Genomic DNA, 24580 nt, shown 5'->3' on the forward strand with positions numbered 1-24580 from the left:
GCTTGAGTGCCCCTTTGATCTTCGGGATAAGGAAATGGCGGGAGTAGTACCCCCTGCGTTTGAACTCCACTGGCACCACTTCCACCGCTCCTAGGCCAAGGAGCCGCCCCACCTCCTGTTCGAGCAGGGCCTCGTGAGAGGGGTCCCCCAGGATGGACTGGGACAGAGGGTGGTTGGGTGGGGTAGAGGTAAACTGGAGGGTGTAGCCCCAGGAGATGGTGCTGAGGACCCATCAATCTGAGGTCAGCCGCGACCACTCCAGGAGAAAAGCACACAACCAGTTGGAGAAGGGAAGCTTAACTGCAGGTGGATCCCTGATGTGAACTGGTAAATCGCCCCCGGGCGTCCTGTCAAAACTGCCATTTCCCTGCCTGTTTGCCCTTGGAGGACCCAGGCTAGGGGGCAGACCGGGACTGCCTCTGCAGATTTTTTTATAGTCCCGCGAATTTTTATAAGGGGGCTCGTATTTAGACTGGGTGGCCTGGGTGGGAGCCTGCTATGGCTTAAACTTAGGTCTAGCTAGAGCCGGAACATAGAGGCCAAGAGTCTTAAGTGTAGTGCGGGAGGCTTTCAGGCCATGCAATTTTATGTCTGTCTGTTCTGCAAACAGAGCCTTGCCGTCAAATGGGAGGTCCTGCAAGGAGTCCGCGCCTCACTGGACAGCCCAGACAGATGGAGCCACGATGCCCTTCTCATGGACACCGCGGAGGCCATGGACCACGTAGCTGTGTCCACCGCATCCAACGCTGCCTGCAGGGTTGTCCTGGCAGCAGCTCTACCCTCCTCCACCAGAGCTTTGAACTCCTTCCTGTCACACTCCTGGAGGAAGTCCTCGAAACGGGGCAGAGACAGGGCTGATGCTTCCATTTAGGCAATCTAGGCGGTTGCCTAGGGTGCCAGGATTTGGGGGGATGACATTTTGCCACCCTTGGCGGTGGGGGGTCCTTCCGCGCTCCGGGTCTTCAGCGGCAATTCTGCGGCGGGTCCTTCACTCGCTCTGGGACCCGCCGCTGAAGTGCCCCGAAGACTGGGAGCGCGGAAGGACCCCCCCGCCGCAGAATTGCCGCCGACGATGGGAGCACGGAAGGACCCTCGCTTAGGGGCCAAAAACCCTGGCGCCACTCCTGGGCAGAGAGCCCCACAGATTTAACTCATACTGGCCCAGGAGAGCCTGATGGCTCACCACCCATAACTGGAAATTCGAGGACGAATAAATTTTTCTCCCAAATCAATCCAGCCTCCTTGAGTCTTTATTTTTCAGAGTAGGGACTGGTTGGCCCTGCCGCTCCCTGTGGTTGACCGACTTGATCACGAGGCAGTTGGGGCAGGGTGGGTGTATGTATAGGTATTCATGCCCCTTGGCAGGAACAAAATACTTGCATTCCGCTCTCTTAGAGATGGGGGGCAATGAGGCTGGGGTTTGCCACAAGGCATTTGAAATTTTTGCCACACCTTCGTGGAGTGGAAAGGCCACCCTGCCCGGTACCGAGGTGGACAGGATGTTAAAGAGGGAGTCTGAGGGCTCCTCCACCTCTTCTGCCTGAAGGTTGAGGTTTGATGCCACCCTTTTCAATAGTTCCTGGTGGGCTTTAGAGTCCTCCTGCGGGACGGAGGGAGGAGGGACCATAATTGCCTCATCAGGGGAGGGTGAAAAGGCGGGTGCGGTACTTTGCGTGTCCACCGGCACTGGAGGATCCACCACCTGGTTGCTCTCCGGGCACAGCGCCGAAGATGTATGTCCCACCGACTCCTTCCTCGGAGGCTGGGAGAGGGAGGCCTACAGCTGTTCCAAGGCTCTGGCCACTGAACGAGCCCCCACTGGGGGCTGTGTCGGGGCCATGGTGGCCACTTGTACCATTGTGCCGGTGCCACCGCACCTGCTGTGGCACCGGCAAAGCCAGCTGTTCGGCCTGGCTAGCCTGTCCCATTGATGAACGACTACGAAGGGAGGCCGGGCTGACCTATAACCTGCCGCTGTTCCTGGACCAGGAGGAGCAGTAGTGCCAGGAGTGGTGCCGACCACGAGATCGTGATCCTGATGTGGAGGAATGGTACTGCCAGTAGCAGCTGCTATGTGATTGCCTCTGGCGGGCAGATCCGCGATGGCAAGGCGCCGGCGATCGACACCCAGGGTAGCGGGAGCAGTGCCGGGGCGGGGTCCTGGAGTGAGACGACGAACGGGAGCTGCGTCAACATTCGTGTCACAACTGGCTACGATAGACCCTCAGAGATGAGGACCTTTGGCGTCGTCTGCCTTGGTCCCATCGGTGTCCACTCCTCAAGGCGGAGCGGTGCCTGCAGTCTCTGTCAGTCAGAACCCAGCTAGACAACTTGATGGTGGTCAACGGTGACTGTGTGGACTATGCATGGGACAGTTGCTGAGTGGCGAATGGCATTGGGAACATTCCCTCAACCATGACCGGTACCGAGTCAGGGGCGACTGCGGAGATCCCAGAGTTCAGCTTGCCTCTGGACTGTGGGGCCAACATTGGCGGTGCTCCTGGTACCGGCATGGACATAACATCCCGGGCTGCTTGCAGAGCCTCTGGCATGGAGGACATCCGGACATCCAGGGAAGCCTGCTCCGAATGGGCAGGGCTACTCCGCTTGACCTGAGTCGGAGGCCTAGAGGCTGATGGGGACCGAGGACTACCCAACATACGTCTAGCCTCTCCCCCAGTCTTGCTCCAGTGCTGCGGCGGCGAAGGCCTCTTCTTAGCCTTCTTGGTGTGCCCAGTGGACGGGGAGCGGTGCCGACTGGTAGATGGCACCGGGGGGGTCCCTGTGCACTGAAAGCGTGGCACCCGGTGCCGACATGGAGCAGCGCGCCGGAGTCAGGGTCAATGCCGACTCCATCAGGATGGCCCGGAGCCGAATGTCTCTCTCGGTCCAAGGCTTGAAAGACTTGCAAATCTTACAGCGATCACTGAGATGGGTTTCACTCAAACAGTGTAAACAGTCCGTGTGCGGATCACTCACTGGCATCCGGAGCCTACAAGTGTGGCACTACTTACAACCCAGGGCACGGGTCATGCTCCGGCCTGGCTGCACTAAACTAATCTAATCAACTACTTAACTACAGGTAGTTGATTAGATTAACTGTAAGTAGTTAAGTACAGGTAGTTAAGTAGTTGATTAGAACAAACAAACAAGGGTTCTGGAGGAGAACTGCAGCAGAACTGGAACAGAGCAGTTCCGAAGCACTTTCACTGGCGGTAAGAAGGAACTGAGGGTGGGGGGAGTGCGCAGCGCCCCTTATACCGCGCCATGGAGGCGCCACTCTAGGGGTTGCTAGGGACGCTCCCCTACGGGTACTGCTAGGGGAAAAACTTGCAGCACTAGTGCATGTGGCAAGCACGCACACCTATTGTGGAATGCACATGAGCAATCACTCGAAGAAGCGCCGCCCAGCACCCGTCCCGTACCCCTGTCCCCTCACACACCCAAACTCTGCTGCTGCTGGGGGGAGGGGGAGGGGAGGGAAGAAACGGTGGCCTGCAACTTCCCCAGCAGTGGCCGGTGTGACTGGAGCAGGGGTTGCCTGAGCTGCCCCTGAGCCAGGTGCACTGGCCACTGCAGAAGTCACTGAGGTCACGGAATACATTACTTCTGTGACAAACTCGCACCCATAATAGCGCACAATATTATATGGGCTTTTTTATTTTGTTCTTGAAGCTGTGAGATACAGCCAATGGTTTTGATCCCTGCTCTGTCCCGAATCTGCAGTATTATTTAATTTTCAAAGAAAAGGCAATAAGAAAAACTTATAAAACAACTGTGCACCACACCTGTGTGACTAGAACAGGGCTGTCCCTAAATAACCAAGAGATGCTCAGAGAATACTTCAGTCTCCCAGAGAGTTCAATAAAATAATCCCTTCTCTGACTTAAAATATGGAAGACAAAAATAATAACAAAAGGAATAGAAGTTTGTGTGATGGAAAGTGACTAGGTATGTATGTAAGCCTGGGGTGCTGAAATGAACTAGCTGCCCTAATGGAGGAACATTACTCAGGCCCCTAAGTAGGTTAGATTTGCAGAACTAGCAGATGAGTTCTCCACCTTTGGGAGAGATGAAGAGAGTTTTCAGCATTAAACCTGAGTCCGTTTGGTTTGTTCCCAAAGAGCCACAGCTGCACCATCAACATTGAGAATAAGGAGAAAGGTTGCAAGTAAGAACTGAGCTTTAACTTCCCCACCAACATTGTCAAATGGTAAATGTTAAGGCATGGTTACTGCAGAGGATAGAAATGCACAGATCTCCTGTTTCCAAACCCCACTGAAACCGGATGTGAAGACTGTGGTGACCTAGGCCATTCTACACTGATGTGGTTGTGGTAATAAAGTCATTGGCTCAAACTCTGAAATTTGATGGTCCATTCAGGGTAAGAGAAATCTGAGGTACAAAGGTAGTTTTAACTCTCTTAACACCCAGTACTCCTGCCCAAGAGAAAACTGTATTGATTGTTATGGAGCAATACCTGATGCTCCATATGTTTTCATACCAGAAAAACTAAGTTTAATGTTTTTCTTCTAAATTTAAGAGCACCAATGTGCTCCTTGCAAAGACTCTCAGTGGAAAAGAAAGCAAGAGGAGGCTTATGACAAGCTCCTTTATGAAAGGTTTCTTGGTGTTTCTGTTAAACCTCAAATATTTCACCTACGAAGGACAGCAAGAAAAATAAATTAGGAAGTGTATTAGCAAATGCTCCCATGCAAAACTCTAAACTTTATTCACCTTTATTTATATATTTAACATTTCTAAAGTATTTACTTCTTGCTTTGACAAAAATGAAAAATATAGGAGCACTTTACTCCTCCTTAGGAGAGAAGGGTTATATATACAACTATGGAGAGATATCGGTTCCCCCTTTACATACAAAGAAAAATAATATTAATAAAAAAGTGCTTCATTGATCATAAAAGACTAAGAGCTGCAAGCATTCATTCACACTATATATCACATACCCAAAAAACCCGTATCATAACCTCTTGGCACCTGTCATTAGGAACTGCAGAATCTGACTTATTCCGGACTCTGCACCACAAAACCACACAATGTTAGTGTGTAGAACTACACCATGTCCACTAAGGTCGAGCTTCTAATCACTAGCCTCAAAGGAAAAACCAGAGAGATAGGAGCTGGTTTCTGTTCCAACCTTCTCAGCTGTACCTGGAACTGTAACCACTGTAGCAGTTCTAGTCAGGATTTTTACTGCATTTTCCCAGGAATAATTCATTTTCGATAAAACTCGAATTGGAGACCCTAGATTTTTCTTTGCTTTTCCCCTGATGATGATTTCCAAGTGTTTCAAAACATGTACCAGGGAGGAGCCCAAAGAGCATTGTCACCAGACATCCTGCCCTCTAAGCACATGGGCTCCTATGCTAAACCAGCATCTTGGAACATTCATTTTCATCTTGTAAATCTTCAGCTTACACTACAGCAGTGTATGCGCCTTTCACAAGCAGTGTGAAAAGTTCAGACATCAAAAATAAAATACTTTGACATGTCTTTCCCCTAAGGTTCTACCAGCTATTCGGAGATGCTTCTCTCTTTATGAAGTTCACTCTAGGAGGTGTCATTTTGATGTTCTACTGAAGGCAAGTACCCCTCTAGCCCAAGACCCATTATAATTCCTTGCACCTTTGTATTCAGAAACTTTTACATACTCCAAGGGAATCTGTTCTACTTGAGCATGTCAGAAGTAGAAGCTGTCACAGCTTAGCCTAGATAATATATTATACATTATAATGTACTTTTCTTCCTTCTCCAAACTGCATTAAGCATACTGTATCAAAAGGAAAAGGGTGTGTGAGAGTACCAAATGGTCTCATTAAGAAATAGATATTCAAAAGACTCACAATTTAATGAGGTGGTTTTAAAAGTAGCTTTCAAATTGGGGGGAGGGGAGGATCCATGATTTGTTTTGGTTCTTGATTATATGCTTGTTCAGGATTATCAAGTCTACAGTATACAGATCACAGAATGAAAAGGAGGAAATGTTCCACAGACATGACAAGCATCAGTGTACTTATTTTCACTGACTGGTAGCCTCAGGCCAGTGAAATTTTACTCAGCAAGATATCACAGCCATTCTATAGTTGCTTTGAAATCTCTCATTAAAGTGTGAGTCTGATCATCAGTATGACATTCAGTCTATGTTTGAATGCACCACAGTGAGTGCCCGATCAATGAACCAGCTCTGTATTCTGGATAAACTATTCTAAAAAAATGGGACAAGGGTAGTAGTTTAAAGGTCTACTAATTTCTCTGACACAGTTTTCTTTATGATGAGTTACATTTACAGAACCTTATATAGAAGCACCTGTGTAAAACCAGTCCTGAACAGGAAGCCATTCAATGCCCTTCCCTTTCACTTCCCTTAAACAAGCACATACTTTCCTTAGCCAAAGGTGTCCAGGTGTTTCCACTCAAAGCCACAGCCAGCTTGGCTAATGGCAATAAAAGATGTGGATTACATATGTAAATACAGAGCCGCTGAGTATGGTAATCTGTGATTGATTCCCCTTTTACGCAGTGAGGCTAACTAAACCCACTCTAAGAACAGAGGAAGAGTCCTCTCTTGGGAAAGAGATTCCCATTTTTTCTAGCAGCAACAGTTTCCCAAACAGCAGTTTCTTGTTTGGAAGTAACAGGAGTGACTGAAAGCACTAGCACTGACACGACAGGTATTCACACTCCGCACGCGGTCTCTGGACTGATTCCCCTCCTCTCCTTTCCTCCATAAAATTGAGAAGTCTGTCTGCAGCACAGTTCAATGGTGGTGCAGCTAGAAGAATGAGGGAGACCTGGTCCTGGGCCCAGCCCCTTTCCCACCTCCCCAGTCTTCCAGAAAAACAAAACAAAACAAATACATACATATATATATATATATATATATATATATATATATATATATATATATACACACACACACACACACCCCAACAGGATAAAAAGGAAAGGGGGGAATAGCTGGAAAAGAAGAATTCCACAATCCAGTGGTACGTCCTAGAGTTCTGTCCCTCTGAGCAGTGATCCATGCCCAAACTCCAAAGTGCACGGCTTCTCCAGTCCTACCAGCCTCTGTCCACCAAGCATGTCTGTTTAGGAGAAGAGTCAACATGGTCTTTTTCACCCTTCCTTCTAGGCTGGAGCTTCAATTTGAAGAGGCAGCGATGGGTTTATCCAGTTCAAGGTCAAGGCTGGAACTACTGGGATGCAAGCTGCTGTAGCAAGATTTGCAGACTCTGCTGGGTTCAAAGAGCTGTTGACTGGGAACTGGCACCTTCTGGTTACAGCAACTGGAGCAAAACACATTCCCACAATTCCTTGGATCAAGAACAGAAAGAGAGGAAGAAAAAACAATTAGAAGCAATTTGATTTAGCGCGACAAGTTTTAATATTACAGTGTGCCTCTGCAGGTGAACGAAGTGCTAGTGAAAGGGGTCAGACTGATAGCCCTGGAGACTGCAGGTATTCTCTAGACAACAGAGCAGAGGCAGAGACAGGGCAAGCTTCCCCTTCCAACCACACCCCTGTGTTTCACCACTGATGGGACCACCTCTAAAGCAGATAAGAGATTGAGTCTCCCATTTGTGATTCAATCACTGGCCTCTATTAAGACTTAGGTGCTTTTGAAATTTTACCCCAAGTGACTTGGGCAGCTATGTCCCATTTTCAGTGGGACTCACAGGTGTTTAAGGCTACAGTTGCACTAGAGGGTTTACAGTGGCAGAGCTGCACTGATGCAGCTTGCAACGTTGTAAGCTCCCTAATGTAACCCACAAACAGTGCTGTCTACACTGATGCTTAGGTCGGTGTCACTTACATCGCTTGGGGGGGGAAGAGGGGAGAAAGGGGGTGCTTTTTCCACACCCCTGAGTGATATAAGTTACACCGCAGTACGTGCTAGTGTAGATATAGCCTAAGTCACGTGACTTTGAAAATTTTATCCTCATGTTCAATTGTGGGGTGCACTAGGAACTGGACTGAGACCCCCAACTCAGTGGAAGTAGGTCAAAGAGCTGTTGGATGGTGAAGCTTCTGTTTACTACCAATCTTGTCCATATTTGAAACAGTGACCTAAAGGCTCCATGTCCCCATAATCCTCTAACACTACAGTATTCCTTTCTGGGAAGTGAGAGTACAAAGGGGTAACTAAGCCTTTTTTCTTGTTTCTTACACGTATATGCTTTGAAAGATTTAAAAATGGGCCAGAAAAAATACGATAAAACTTTAACAAATGTAGTCTACCCACTACCTCCAAGATCCAATAAAGGTCTGTGCTGCGATGGTTGTAGCTCAGTGGAACCATAGCGGCATCATACTTCCGCACACAGAAAATGTGAAAATCAACCAGAACCATGCAAAGCCATGGGATGAGCAGCCATGTATTCCATGCTTAGAAAGTGACACTAACAGTGCAGCAGAACAAGCAGTCTTATACACATTCCTGTCAGGTGTCAGTTGGCGGAGGCATGCTGGCTCATGCACCTCAGGGGAGTCATGGATAAATTTGGAATCTTGAAAATGATTAAATTTTTCACCCCCACCCGCCCAAATCCTGGCTCTGATCATTCTAAGCTGATGAGCACTATAGTTCACACCCCTGCCCTCCAAACTAGGCAGGCATTATTAAGACATTAACACTGTACTTCAGGGACCTGAAATTTTCAAATTTTACACAGAAGTTTCCAGAGTTTATCTGCTTGGCTTATGTTTTTCTCATTAACTCTTTGGTGTTAGGATTTTGTGCCGGTAGGGGCTTATGGGGGGAGATCTTGATTTCCTGCTGCCTAGAGACTGATGGGCAGAAAAGTCTGAATGTGTCTAGCAGCCTTGATTAATCTTTCAATGCCAGGAGACAAGATTTCCTGATGCTAGTAACTGGTGGAGTGACAGACAGCAAAGGGAAATCCCATTTCTCACCTCAATGGGCTAATTTCCCCAGCTCTGCACAGCAGCTTCTGGTTATAAAGCTCTAACCTTAGCACTAGGAAACTCACTTTGGCTAGACTCGTACAGTGGTTTTTGAAGTCTTCGTATGGACTCCATTAGAAACTGCTATTAGAAAAAACCGCAGGAGTGAAAACAGTTTAATGCAATGCAATACCGAGAAGCCCGGCAGGAAAGCAGTTCAGATATTCTAGAGCTCTGTTTCAGAAAGGACAATTATCCAGCAGAAACTTACTTTTGACAGACTAGAACAAAATGGTTTTCTGGAGAAAAGCAGCAAAACATTTTTTTAAATCTGTTTAGATCAGCAGCTTGTCTCACACACCTGATCTGTTTTCTCTTAGGGTTCTCCCCCTAACTCCTGAAGGGCCTTGTACTTTGCTAGAGGTTCATTCAATCTCATCCATCTTGCCTCTTTAACAGACACCAGAGGCTCAATGGAAAATGTCATATTCCTCCTCTGAGAGACGACCTGACTTTTGCTTTCCCAACAACCTGCTATCACTCCCACCTTCTCTTGCCAAGTAATAAACATCTACCCTTACCCTTTCTCCACCAGGCTCTACTTACTTGCTTCCCCCACGGTATTTTTTACTACTGATAAAATGGCACAGCCACACCAGCACTCTCCTATATCATTCACACTTCACAAAATACTCAGACATAAAGGAAAAGGGTTCAAAATAAACTGGTAACAACTAAATTTGTAGGTTGCTCCTTGCAATTAGAAGTGAAGCATTCACAGATTCCAAGGCCAGAGGGAACTATCATGATCATCTAGACTGATCCTCTGAATAATCCCTTGTAGAACTTCCCCAAAATAATTCCAATCTTGGTTTAAACATCCAATCTTGATTTGAAAATTGTCAATGGAGAATCCACCACGAACCTTGGTAAGTTGTTCCAAGGGTTAATTACTTGCACTGTTAAAAATGTATGCCTTATATTCAGTCTGAATTTTGTTTCTTGTTTCTCAAACAAATGACTCACTGAAGTGGGGGTTAGTTTGAACTGTGATGTGGATTACATAACAAAAAGCTGAGTCCTAAATGCCTTTCTGTGGAAAGAGCTGCTTGATCAGAGTCATATGAAACTAAACACCTGACAGGCTGTATTATCCACTCAGGATTCATTTCTGGTGTTTTCTGGACACGTGAAGAACAAAGATGAGGGCAGGGAGAAATAAAGTTAGTTTGGAAAAGTTATCAAAGAAATGCAGATAGACAACAGACAGAGGCTGTTGCAAATGCTCACCAGGTTTGATCAACACGTTCAATGTCCCTGCAGGGAGGGGAGAAAGAGCTCAGAGGGGAAACTAGTAAAAGACACAAATGGTGCCAACAAGGGACACTGAAGTTTCTTTAACTTGCTCAAGAGTACAGAATATGTGGTTTTCAACCTCATTTTTGCCCTCACAGGGACAGGGTGAGCAGGTCCACCCTGTGCAGTAGGATTAATGAAACATTAACATATGAAAACATTTGATCTTCTTGTTGTAGGTCACTTATTTCTTACTAGTCCCTTGAAAGCTATCTCAACCAATATGGATGGCCTGTTCCAACCAGGTTGGAAACTCTGAGAATGGCATGCAATGCAGGAACTAAATGGCAATTTGCATTAAAACTTGAATCCCTGAAGGGATTATAATTCCCAGGGTCCTTAGGCATGTCTTGTGTACACACCGAACAGGAGCCCTCTAGAGCCTAGGCCTGGAAAGTTGTAGGCTAAGTGGCAAAGCGATTCCAGGGAGACAGAGGAAGCAAGATGTCAGTGCTAAATGGGAAACGCTTTGCAATGGATAACTAAAATAAGCAAACCCACTAGAGAAAGGACAAAGGAAAACAGCAGAGCTCAATTCTCCCCAAATATGTCAGATGTATGTAATTTTAATACCTTTTATTTATACTTTTCATCTGAAGCTGTAAGTTATATATATATATACACACATATACACACACACACAGATGAGGAATCTTGGGAAAATCAAAACTGCTCAACTTATTCTAGTCATTCTTTACTGGGTTTGTTCATCTTCTCAAAAGAACAAAATATAAAAATGGACACAAAGCACAGCAGATGCTTTAACTCATTGCTGCTTCAAAGGGCAATACAGCATCAAAAACAGATGATCACCATCTGTTTAAGTGCTATCTTCTCTGATCATCTTGTCTGTTCCGATATATCCAACAATGGGATTCAGTAATATAGGGATACACCTTCATTCCCTGAAGCATGAAAATATGATTTATAAAGAGGGGATTACTTACCTGTAACTGGAGGTTCTTCAAGATATGTGGTCCCTAACTGTATTCCACTGAGGGTTATGCGCATGCGCCATGCGCCCAGAGCTGGAGCTTTTCTAAGTAGTATTACTCGTTGGTCTGCTCATGCGCCCTTGTGCCACCCTGTAGTTTCGCCTGAGGCGATAAAGGGTAGGGCAGACCGACCGCGTCTCCAGTTCCTTCTCCACTGTAGACATACCAGATCCCCAACAGAGGAGAAGGAGGGTGGGATTGGAATACAGATAGGGATCACACATCTCAAAGAATCTCCAGTTACAGGTAAGTAACCTCCTCTTCTTCTTTGAGTGACAGTTCCTATTGTATTCCACTGAGGGTGATTATCAAGCAGTACCTATATAGGAGGCAGGAGCGAGGAAGATGACGGAACCATGGAATGGAGGACCACTGCACCGAATGCTGAATGAGGAGTCCATTGCGGAATCATATACTGGAGTATAGTGAGAGGAAAAGGTGTGTACCGAATTCTACGTGGCTGCCTTACCTATGTGTACAAGGGGCACGACGTGGAGTGCAGCTGTGGTTGATGCTTGCAGTCTCATGGAATGGATTCATATCCCTCAGGTGGGGATCATCCCAACAATTGATAGAAGCGTATAATACATCCTGAGACCTACTTGGAGATTCTCTGAGTGGAGATGGCCTGTCCCTTAATTCTCTCCACTACGGAAACAAATAGCCTGGGCAACTTTTGAAATGGCTTCATCCTTTGTAGGTAAAAGGCCAGGGTCCTATCTACATGGAGGGAATGGAGTTGCCATTCCCCATGAGAGCCGTGTGGTTTGGGGGAAAGGTAGGTAAATGGATGGGTTGGTTGAGGTGGAATTGGGAAACCACTTTTGGAAGAAATCTGGGATGTAGTTTCACTGAAACCTTGTATTTATGGAATGTGGTAAACGGAGGGTTTTCCCATCATGGCCCACAGTTTGCCAACCCTCTTCGCTGAGGTAATGGCAATGAGGTCCCACTGAGGGGTGATAGGCTGAATGGACAGGTATTTACATATAAAGCCCTTCCAGAATCTGTCAGAGCAGAGGACAAAGAGACAGAAAGTAGCAGACTCCCTGCCAGTGACTGAAAAAGATGTGATTCCTATGTTGGTTGTACTGAATGGGAAAAGGTTTAGACAATATTTTATAACATTTACATTTACTTAAAAAAATATGCCTGCAAAGAGCAGACTGTCTCTGAATCACAATTTAAGGGAAAAGGAAGGCTGACTCTGTTTGAACGGGTATGGAGCTGATAGCAGGTTTGGCTTTTGAAATAGACATTGCAAATAAATTGGGACCCAAGAGCAAAACCAGCCTTGTTTTCCCAAAGAAGGCCGGATTCCTTGCTTCAGCAGTGCATATGGTCCTCCTACTCTAGAATTTCTCTTATCCAGATATCCTTCCTAGTCTTTCCTAATTTACGAGAAACAGAATGATCAGTTCAACTCAGGACAGCCTCGCTGTTCAGCTGCTTCCCCTTTCACCTTCAACTCTCTATGAACAGGTTACCTGCAGTGGTGCTTCCTGCTGGCAAGCCAGAATGTACTGTCACAGCCATAGCAGTGTGCAGCTAGGTGGTCTGGAAGCCATCGTGTCACCTGTGAAACAAAGAACACAAAGACAAATTTGTCAAGGAGACAGCCCTTGAAAAATCAGTCTGGACTGAGCGTATAAAGCCCATGAAGAGCACAGACACGGACACGTGCCCCCTGCTACTTAAACTGGACAGATTCAATCCTGGCAATACTGAAAGAAAGAGAAGACACAAATCTTCTCCTTGGAAAGTGATCCACCAAATTCCCTCCAGCCACGCAGAGAAGAAGTCCTAATTTATAGCTCACTGATTTCTTTCTATACTTCAAAGGTACCCAAGCCAAACATGTTTACAGGGAACGTGTTAGTCCAGGTTTCCTTCAGCTATTGTCTTTTCATGGTTTCTCAAAAATTGTTCATAGACACTTGACTGCAGAGGGCTCCTCGGCACAGATATCTGAAGTGTTAGAGATAAGTGAGGGCAAGGGGGATAGTTTACAAGAACTGGTGTGACCATGGGGCTGTAGTATAACCATGTTATAGAGATCATGTCCTAACAGAAGGAAAGAGGGAGCAATATCACAGACAGAGATTTAGTCTGTACCTCTGTGTCCTGTTTATCCACCTGCTCCCAGCTGGCTTCAGAGAAAATCTCTGTGCTGCAGCGAGACAAGCAGTTCTGATCCAGATTGCTTTCCGAGTCGGGTATTGAAGTCTGTTGGCAAACAAACACAGCTGAACAGAACCTGCACATACTCCCACTTCCACACGAACCAGAAGTAAAAAGTTGGGAAGGGGGAATCTGTGCACCTCCTGCTAGGAAAAGATAGATTATGCTTGGACTGGAGGGGCTCAGGTCAGATATACTTACATACCTATAATTTAGGTTGTGCCAGTACAGACAAGAGTTCTATCTGGGATGGGACTAAATGTGCAACAAGTGAGGCAGCTTGCTTGTGTAATGGTGTACTGCAACAGGACAGAATGAAACTGTTAACCCTTTAATGCTGGACATGGGGTTAAAATCTACCTGTTGCAGTGTATGTGCAAGTTTCCGGACACATAGCAAATGATTAACAGTGGGCACCTCACAAATTTCACAGCTGTACCCTGTCAATCCAATTTCTCAGCCCTATCTCCTTTCCAAAGTTCTTTCACTTTAAAAAACAATATTTATAATATGTATGCCTTGCTGCTTCTGATAGTTCCTTTGGGAAGATGCAAGTTAAAATCAAATATGTAGAGGTAAGGATTAGAGCCCACTTCCACAAGTAAGTCTTTGGACTGATGCGTCCTTGCCAGGTTGAACTTTATTTCAACTGACTTTGGTCAAAGGACACACATGACAGCTCTTCCAGACATGAGAGATTCAAGAACTTTTGTTCTCCACCTTTCAGTGCTGGAGAGCTGGTACCTCTGATGCTAGCTTAGAGAATATACCTATCAAGACCAGGCAGAAATAAAAGATAGAGACTAGGACCCAGGCTTGTAAAGGTATGTAGATGCCTAAAGATGTAGATAGGCACCTAAGTGCTTTTGAAAATCCATTTCAATCTGCCCATACATTACACATTGTGAAGGCCCTTATCTCAATAAGAATACTTTGAATTGGGTCACATTTCTGTCAAGAACCCAAGCTCCAGCTAATGAGAAAAGACCATTTTGAATGATGCTCAGCAGACCTTGCAGTCACAAAATCAGCATTTAGCAATTATTATATTAGCTGCAACCTCAGTGGCCCAAGAAGTTCATGCAAGTCTTTCCCAATGAATGCGCCTAGGACTATCCAGCCCCTCTGTCAACTAGACCCTTTTGCGACTTCCAAAGAATGCTTATAAACATTACTCCTGGGGGAATTCTGCACCACTGTGCAATGCAGAATTTATGTTCTGCACAGAATTTCCTTTTTCCCTCATAGAAATGGTTCTGCAGAGCTGCTGGCCACCACTTTTAGGGGCCACTAGACCCAGCAGAGCCCAGCTCCCCAGCTTGCAAATAGAAGACACTGCCAGGGGGAGGAGGAGCTGGAGGGTTCCTGGCAGCTGCAGTCCCCGACACACCCTGAAAGAAGGACATGGAACGCACTACAGGGAACTCCGTACAAGCCCAGGACCCAGCATCAGGGTGTTTCTTTCTCTGGATCCCTGGGCTCTGGGGGTGTGAGTGTATAGGATGTGGGGCACCTCTCAGCTGGGCTCTGAGGGCAAGGGGTGCATATGTCTGTGCTGGGGGTGCCCTGCAGCTGGGCTCTGGGGGGTTGGGGTGCAGGTGTCTGGGCTCGGAACAGTGGGTGTAGATGTCTGGGCTGGGGGACGACCCATGGCTGGGCTCTGGGGGGCAGGGGATGTAGATGTCTGGGCTGTGGAGGCACCCTGTGGCTGGGCTTTGGGGGGAGGGAGGAGGGGTGTGCAGGTGTTTGGGTCCCTGGCTGGAGGCGCAGAGAAGCAGGAACTGGGTTGTCGTAGGGTTTTCTTTAACTCTCTAGTCCTGGGGGAATTTTTGTTGTTGTCTGTATTGTTATAGACATAGTTGCTGACAATATTCAAAATAATTGAAACTGGTGTGATTCTATATTATTATTTTGACAAATAAATTATGCAGCATTTTGTGCACAGAATTTTTAATTTTTTGCACAGAATTCCCCCCAGGAGTAAAACCTGTAAATATTGTAAATGTAAATCTTTTATAATTCTGTAGCTGTACAAAATATACACATTACATGTAAAACGAGGCGTCTGGTGGCACCTAGAAGTGGGGGTTTTTACCCACGAAAGCTTATGCTCAAATAAATCTGTCTTTAAGGTGCCACCAGAGGCCTCGTTGTTTTTGTGGATACAGACTAACACGGCTACCCCTCTGATACTTGACACACTACATGTGTGTATAGAGAGTGAAGTTTTCATTATTATTATAATTTGTATTGTGGTAGTGTTCAGAGACCTCATTCAGGATCAGTATCCCAATGTGCTATGTGCTGTTCAAACACATAGGAAGACATGGTCCCTGCTCCAAGGAGTTTACAATCTGAGTATTCCCTTATGCCTCCCCTACCATCCTCATCCTTTCCATCCCCTCCCCCATTCCTTCTCCGCTGCTTTCCACCTCCCTCTCTCTAACTCTTCTCACTTCCCTTCTCTAAACTAACTGACAGGCCTCTGAAAAAAGACACCACAAACACAGCTGCTTGGTGGTAGTGGGGCTTCAAAGTTCCAGTGGCTCCTGCTGTTAGATTTTTGAAGCTACGCTACTGCCAAGAAGCAGAGTGAGGTAGGTGCATTGGCTTCTTTTTTGAAGTCCTGTTACTGCAGTTTAATTCAAACAGGAGGGGTAGGCAAAAATAGGTAAGGGGAGGAGGATTGAAGGGAATTTAAAAATTCACCACACCCACATGTGCCCAATGTATTTGCTTTACCTACAGATTATATATTTACAATTACAAACTTGTGAATACTACACAATTTGTAATCTTTTTATAGTATCCATAATGTTGCAACAACTACATACATGATGTAGTCTAGCTGTAGCAAACATACTACACTCAAACTATGCTCAAGATTCAGGTCTATTCTAGCTGCTTTAAGAAGCTTTAATGTGGCAAAGCTATAAAAGCTGGCTTTACTGGCACCTGAAGACTCCCCTTTTGTAAGGGAAATCCCTGGGTGGCAGAGGCAGCATAACAACTCTAAATCACCACCACTACTGAGCCTAGTGTAGGCCACATCTTTGAGGGAAGGGGACATGACCCACATCCCTGTGCCTCAGTGGTTCTCAGCTCCCAGAACAACCTCCTTTGCACCTACCTCTCAGTGATTTGCGCATTGGCCTGTTAAACCCAGGGTTGTGAGTTCAATCCTTGAGGGGGCCACTTAGGGATCTGGGGCAAAAATCAGTACTTAGTCCTGCTAGTGAAGGCAGGGGGCTGGACTCAATGACCTTTCGAGGTCCCTTCCAGTTCTATGAGATAGGTATATCTCCATATATTACTTTGCATTTATCAACATTGAATTTCATTGATTATGCCAAGACCAGTCATAAAATCATAAAATATCAAGGTTGGAAGAGACCTCCGGAGGTCATCTAGTCCACCCCCCTGCTCGAAGCAGGACCAACCCCAACTAAATCATTCCAGCCAATCCTATAGATCTGGCCCAATAAATTATATGTAAATGTTTAAAAAGTTCTCTCAACCATTTTATGGGCACAGCAAAAACTGTGTAAAGACACCGTGATTAGCCTCATTCTACAGCACACCAACGGTGTGTGTAAATTAGGACGGTCAAACAATTAAAAAAAATAATCACGAGATTAAAAAAATAGTCGCGATTAATCACAGTTTTAATCGCACTGTTAAACGATAGAATACCAATTTAAATTTATCATAAATATTTGTGGATGTTTTTCTACATTTTTAAATACATTAATTTCAATTATAACTGAATAATACAAAGCTCACTTTATATTATTATTTTTTATTACAAATATTTGCACTGTAAAAAAGATTAATAAAAGATAGTGCAATCTACAAGTCAAAGCATGAAAGGGCCTATGAATAGTTAGCATATCTGGCACATAAATACCTTGCAACACTGGCTACAATAATGCCATGCGAATGCCTGTTCTCACTTTCAGGTGACATTGTTAATAACAAGTGAGCAGCATTATTTCCTGTAAATGTAAACAAACTTGTTTGTCTAGTGGTTGGCTGAACAAGTAGGACTGAGTGGACTTGTAGGCTCTAAAGTTTTACATTGTTTTGTTTTTGAGTGCAGTTATGTGAAAAAAAAAATCTACATTTGTAAGTTGCACTTTCACGATAAAGAGATTGCACCTGAAATTGAGAACAGCATGCTCTTTTCAGCATAGACTCGCAAGACTGGAAGGGATCTCAAGAGGTCATCTAGTCCAGTCCCCTGCACTCATGGCATGACTGAGACTTTTAAAAAAAATATTACCATAACCAAAATTCACTGTCTAACCAAACAACAATATTTCTTACCAAACAGCTGACTTAGTCCTGTGGGCTCCAGAAATGTGATTAACCAATCCATTATTGTCAGCAGTGGCTGAATTACTATTACACTTACCACTTCGTCCCCATAATCGCCATTGAAACGTAGTGAACTATTCAGGTACTGGCTCTCCAACCGGCTCCTCAACTCCTGCACTTGCTTCTTCAATATCTCCACTTCCTGCTGATGCCCAGTTTCAATCTGACGCAGGCGCTGCTGGATAACATCAGTGTAGATTGGCATCCCATCATCATCCAAGTGGCTCCTGGTGGGTTGGTCTGGGCTGCTAACTGTCTGTTGCCTCCCAGAATGGCCAGGCACCCACTTATGGTGCAAGTTCCTCAAGTGAAACTGGGCAGAACTACAACTAGCTGTAGAGACCTGCCAGTTCAGAGAGGCTTTGATCCTATCATCCTCTCCATTCACACAGTGTCCATTTGCTGCAGGGTATTTCTGGGTAATACTAAATCCTGCAGGTTTCTCTGTCACCTTGTTCTCAGTCTCCAGCTCCCCATTACACACAATCTCATCTTTACATTCAGTTAAAGGCAAGGCACAAGGGGAAGGCATTGAGCTGTGTGTGTTGCTGCTGTTAGAAGTCCTGTTTACTTTTGTTCCCAGTCTGTGTAGCTCTATCATGTTTTCCCCCTCCGGTCTGTTTTCAGTTGTTTGAGAAAGTTCTTCAGCACTATTATCCATCAGACGAGGTCCGTGGTGAGGGCCTTTCTGAATCAGCTCTTGCTTTGCTCCATTCTCTGTTAAGGTTTCGGTAGAACTTTCCATGTTGGATGTTTTTGCCTCATGTTGGATTGTGATGGGCAATGGAGGGCTCTCTGCTTCTATATTAAGTCTACTAACACCTTCCTCCACATTCTTCTGAATGTCACTATTTACAGTACTCTGCAAGGGGACAGTTTGTAGTCCTTTCACCTGAAGTAACTTCTGGATACTGTTACTGAGATCCATAGGCTCCTCCTGTTGTCTTTTAAGCTCAGAAGAACCTTGTGAAACTGGATGTGGATTGGACACTGGATTGTTTATTAAACTATCTGTATCCATCTCAGTCTTTTCATAGAGGCCATCAACATAGCCATCAAGATTTTCAGTTCTGTTCTCCTTACCCAGGATAACCTCCTCCTCATCCTCTTTGCCTGTTGTCTCCAGGGTACCCCTCAAGAGCTCCTCCAGACCAACATCCTCTTTGGTGGCCTCCTGCAAAATGTTCTCCATCTGTCCCTCTGCCACGCCAGCTGCAACTGAAAGCTCTGCTCCAACAAGAGCCCTGCCTTGTTTGCTCAGGCTGTCCCCATCAAATGGATCATCCCCTGGGTTACCAAGGCTGCTCAGCTCCAGAGACCTACGGTGCTCTTGCCACTTTTCATTTAGGCTGGGATCACTACTACGTCGGTTAGTTGTAGGCACGTTGCTGTCGCAGGCTGTTGTCAGATTGTCAAACGATCTTGTCTTTGGTAGCCTACAGAGGTACAAAATCAGAATCAAAAGTTACTTTTTAAAATATTTAATTACACAGGTTATTATTAATGAGCTTCCCCATTTTGAATTCACAACCAGTCACTCACTACCGTGGAGTTCTGCAATGCACTACGGTTTTATCTAACAGTACAGTCTGATCATTTATGGTTCAAAGATGCTCCAGCACCGTCCCATCTGGCCTTCTCTCTCCATCAAGAAAATCTCTTCAACTAATCTTCAGACGTTCCCAGAATCATCCCTCCACACCAAAGCTCCACTTCCTAACTAGCATGCACCCAGAATCATCTGACTGGAAAAGGCTTCTCTAAAGAGAACGGAAGCAGTAGTTACATGAATGTAATACAAGGAAAAAAGCTGTGTGCACAACGAATGCAAGGCAGCCCTGAAGGTGCTATAACCCATATTTTCTGGCCTCCACAATACAGAGGCAGTACACCAAAGCAGAATAAATTCTGCAACTGGGGACAGTACCTGGGATGTTATTTGGGGATACTCCGTATACTGAACTGTGTTTTATCTGTTAATTTATTTCTAACCTATTTTCTACTCTAATGTGTTTGTTACACAACAATCCAAGAAGCCGAATACTTTCAAAATTGAAATGACCACGCAGGGGTTTTGTTAGTCATTTAAACAGTCCCACACCTCCCTCCCACACCAAGTGCTCCTCTCCCTAAATCCCACAACATTCTCTGTTGATCTTACTTTACAGGATGGGATTTCTGGGCTCTAGGCTCACCTGCCCAGAGACTGATCTTCAGGGCTGGAGCCTGGAACTGGGTAAGGGGCACAGGTGTCATCAGCAGGGGTGGAGGGGGAAGAACATGGTAGGTAAACAGCACTCCAGAGCATTAAATTACGCACATGACACACTGGATACAGGACCTAGAAAGAGAAAATGTGGCATGTTCATGTTTAGGAACATTAACCTGTCTCTCTCCAGGAATTTTGCTACTCTAATTTTACAGCTCAGGTTCGCAGTCCAGAGGTTCTACTGGATTTGGGGTCTAAGTAGCAACAATGGCATTTTTAATAATTTACTCGTAGCTATCAAGTTGTTATCCTTTCCTTCAGATATGGGGATTTTGGGAAGGGAAGGGTTTAAAGAACTTAGAAAAATCTTTACTTCCACAAACACGGTGACATTTTAACAGTTCTCTACAGGTTCTTATAGCATGCCCATCACCACAATATCTGAATGCCTAACATATTATTCTATCAAATATACATAAAGATGACTGTGCCTCTCTCCCCCAAGTCCCTCGTGAGAGTTTTTTACTATGGGAGTGAATGTGATGAAATTAGATATGTTTAAAGACTTCCATAACATTTTTTGTTATGCCAGTTTTTTGATAAAATTATCTGGGAATTTAAGATATCTTATGACACAACTCTTATCCCCCCAGGGTAACTTGAGAGAGATCTCTTGTTGGTAACCATATCTTGTCAAGCACACAAAATATTTTATTACAAGGAATACAGCATATATCTGACATAGAGATACTCTCTATGGCTGCATTTGGTATGTCCCAGGGGTCTCCTGAAGACAATGTAATGTAAATGCTTCAGAAAGATGGCTCTGGTGGTGTGGGAATGCATGGCATAGCAGAGGTTAGCTAAGGCTATTCAAACATAAAACCTTGCTATGGCACTCAAATGGTAACTATCCACTGGGTAAGTTGAGGCATATCCATAAGAATATACAGAAAAACGGCCATACTGGGTCAGACCAAAGGTCCATCTAGCCCAGTATCCTGTCTTCTGACAGTGGCCAATGCCAGGTGCACCACAGGGAATGAATAGAACAGGTAATCATCAAGTGACCTATCCCGTTGCCCATTCCCAGCTTCTAGCAAACAGAGGCTAGGGACACCATCCCTGTCCATCCTGGCTAATAGCCATTGATGGACCTATCCTCCATGAACTTACCTAGTTCTTTTTTGAACCCTGTTATAATCTTGGCTTTCACAAGATCCTCTGGCAAGGAGTTTCACAGTTATCTTTAGGCAGTACATTCATGCAACAGGCAAAGTCAAATCATCACCCACAAGAATAACTGGGATGCTTCCTTGAGGTGGATATTTTTGGGACAGTCACTTTCCCCCACTCCCACACTTGTAATGCAGAATCCCTAAAGGGACTCTCCCACAGGTGGTGGGGAATGAATGATACATACAGTTTCTGATTGGGAGGAGTAAAGCAGGTTTTTGAAGGCTTTGTTTGCTGCCCGCAGCAGAGACCAGACAGAACATGTCCTTTCCTGAGTATGTTTTTCTCCTCTCTCCTTCGCATTGTTGCACAGGAATGTACCAAAGAGGCAAGAGTAGGTGTGCTGCACCAATTTGACCTGTACAGACCAATACAGATAGAGTCATATGGCAGCATATATGGTGTATGTGAAAGATATAACTTTCATGCTTAAGAGGCAATTAATCTACCATTCATGTGATGCTGTATATGTAACGCTTTTGTGGAGGATGCCATATACATCTATTTAGCATTTTTTGCATGCCTTCTTAGAAAGCGAATGACAAGAACATACCAGCACAATGGGCTCCTCTCCATTATGCACCATCATATTTGAATTATATAAAGTGATAGGAGGAAATAGAACATAAAGGTTGCATGTTTATTTACATGCTGTGTCTAAAACTTACATACTGAAACCAGGGCCCTGGAGGATATGGTAGAGAAGGGAATTTTTGACACAGTTGTCACATAACATCAATAAAGTAAAAAAGCACAGAGCTGGCAATAATAGGTTATCAAAGAATCATAGACTATCAGGGTTGGAAGGGACCTCAGGAGATCATCTAGTCCAACCCCTGCTCAAAGCAGGACCAACCCCAACTAAATCATCCCAGCCAGGCCTTTGTCAAGCCTGACCTTAAAAACATCCAAGGAAGGAGATTCCACCACCTCCCTAGGTAACCGAGTGCTTCACCACCCTCCTAGTGACACTTTTTTTCCTAATATCCAACCTGAACCTCCCCCACCGCAACTTGAGACCATTGCTCCTTGTTCTGTCATCTGTTACCACTGAGAACAGTCTAGATCCATCCTCTTTGGAATCCCCTTTCAGGTAGTTGAAAGCAGCTATCAAATCCCACCTCATTCTTCTCTTCTGCAGACTAAACAATCCCAGTTCCCTCAGCCTTTCCTCATAAGTCATGTGCTCCAGCCCCCTCTTTCCAATTTTTCCACATCCTTCTTGTAGTGTGGGGCCCAAAACTGGACACAGTACTCCAGATGAGGCCTCACCAATGCTGAATAGAGGGGAACGATCACGTCCCTCAATTTGCTGGCAATGTCACTACTTATACAGCCCAAAATACTGTTGGCCTTCTTGGCCACAAGGGCACACTGTTGACTCATATCCAGCTTCTCGTCCACTGTGACCCCTAGGTCCTTTTCTGCAGAACTGCTGCCTAGCCACTTGGTCCCTTGTCTATAGCAGTGGATGGGATTCTTGCATCCTAAGTGCAGGACTCTGCATTTGTCCTTGTTGAACCTCATCAGATTTATTTTGGCCCAATCCTCTAATTTGTCTAGGTCCCTCTGTATCCTATCCCTACCCTCCAGCATATCCACCACTCCTCCCAGTTTAGTGTCACCTGCAAACTTGCTGAGAGTGCAGTCCACACCATCTTCTGTCTTGTGGCACAAATGGAGACACAGGAAGCTCATCCAATCTAGATTGTAGCTCACTCCACACTATAGCCTCAATCCAGCAAAGCCCTTAAGAATGTACTTATCTTTAAGCATGTCATAGTCCAATTGACTTCAATAGAACTACTTGTGTTAAAAGTTAAACACATGCTTAACTGCTTTGCTGGATTAGGGCCTTCAGCTCTAAAAAGACCAGAAGATGGAATTACTCAGGGGATTGGTGAAACATTATAGAAACTTTCTCCTCTAGGTTGCCAGTTCAAATCCATCCATGTAGTTAGTGACTAACAATAAGGATGTGACTGGCGTGGTGCCCTTGAGATGGGACTTCAGTAGCCTTAGCCAAACTTCTCAGAGGACAGTTGTCAATATCAGAAAAGCCACACTTTCTAGGCAGAGAAAGAGAATGGAAACTCCTTCTTGCTCTTAGAGACATCCTCTCCAAGTCAGGATGAAATAGCGTAGCGGAGAAGTGCTGGGGAAGTTTGCATTGCCATTACCTGGGCTGTCCCTATTCTGTGGACATTTGAATGCAGGACATGATTTCTTTATTTAAAGTTTTAAAGGAAGGCCCCATCCCTGCTTTCAGAGAGAACTGATCACAGATTCCATGAAGACAAGTGGTTTTGTCTGCCAGACAAGGCTCAACAGTTGTCACATCTGTTTATCAGGCTGCACTGTGACATAAGGTAGATGGGAAAATCGGAAACCCCTCAGGGCTATTCAGTGTGTTAGCTCTGTCTACTGGTTTAGAAGTATTTAATAAAACAGTAATCTCTCAAGCCACAACTCACAAGGAATGCTTCGTTAAACTCGAAAGAGCAAGGGAACTGCCTCTGGAGCTGATGGACGCAGTCCAACCACTGTAAAAATACTGGGCAGCGCTCATTTAGGTCATCCGAATTCTCACCATGGCCACAGCGATCTGCAAACTTGTGGCCAAAATCCAGCCATTCCATCTCCACTAGCACCTGGAAACCCTGAGGGAAAGAAAGTGTAGTTGAAGGTCTCCAGATTTTTTGTCAGTCCAAATGCAACAATTCTCCAGGACACAGTCTGAGACGTCTCATGGGAAGTATTCATGCTTAATATACCTGATTTCTTTTCAGAATTAATCATGTTTTCTTTCAACCTGCTTTTCTTCTATTTAATTCCCTTCACAATTAACCCACCATATCACTCAATAGCATCCATCAGATGCAGCAAGACTGGTGATAACATTAGTACATTTTCAGATGAGGAAACCTGAGTTCAATCATTCATAGCCTTCCCTATTAATCTGCAAAGAAACCCAAACTCAGCCGTCCTCCCATGCATCAATGGATGGTTTACAAACCTCTATGGTCCTGTAATATGGATCTAGCAGCAGTTTGGACAGTGCCACTATCTGTGGGGTTCGGTCCCAGCCATCCGAGCAGTGCACCAAGACTGGTCGCTGGTCTCTGTCTACTGCATGCACTACCAATAGTGCAGATTTCAGAAGCACAGACAAGTGCTGCAGCCATTTGGTACTTTCCAGTGCTGATAACCAACTAAAGAAAAACCAAGGGAGGATAGTTTATGCTCTCTTTAATGACAGGTTTCAGAGTAGCAGCCATGTTAGTCTGTATCCGCAAAAAGA

The 24580-nt window shown here is 45.2% G+C and overlaps 1 protein-coding gene across 9 annotated transcripts in view; it reads right to left on the bottom strand.

The window, feature by feature from the left end:
- Positions 1-4708: 4708 nt before the first annotated feature.
- The window catches only part of MTMR3 (myotubularin related protein 3), a 208135-nt gene continuing 188263 nt past the window's right edge, over positions 4709-24580 (bottom strand). For 4 of the 9 annotated variants that reach the window (XM_054006287.1, XM_054006285.1, XM_054006286.1 and 1 more), the window contains 9 exons: positions 24296-24491; positions 23754-23939; positions 21467-21637; positions 20030-20175; positions 17872-19270; positions 13392-13502; positions 12764-12852; positions 10216-10242; positions 4709-7334 (listed from right to left, as the gene is read on the bottom strand). In XM_054006287.1, coding sequence (XP_053862262.1) covers positions 7163-7334; positions 10216-10242; positions 12764-12852; positions 13392-13502; positions 17872-19270; positions 20030-20175; positions 21467-21637; positions 23754-23939; positions 24296-24491 — 2497 coding nt within the window. In that variant the 3' untranslated portion in view covers positions 4709-7162. Of the gene's footprint in view, positions 7335-9011; positions 9070-10215; positions 10243-12763; positions 12853-13391; positions 13503-17871; positions 19271-20029; positions 20176-21466; positions 21638-23753; positions 23940-24295; positions 24492-24580 lie in introns of all 9 variants that reach the window. The other 5 variants (XM_054006291.1, XM_054006292.1, XM_054006289.1 and 2 more) reach the window with 5 other exon arrangements.

This window comes from Malaclemys terrapin, chromosome 16 (genome assembly GCF_027887155.1).
Source record: "Malaclemys terrapin pileata isolate rMalTer1 chromosome 16, rMalTer1.hap1, whole genome shotgun sequence".
NCBI lineage: Eukaryota > Metazoa > Chordata > Testudines > Emydidae > Malaclemys > Malaclemys terrapin.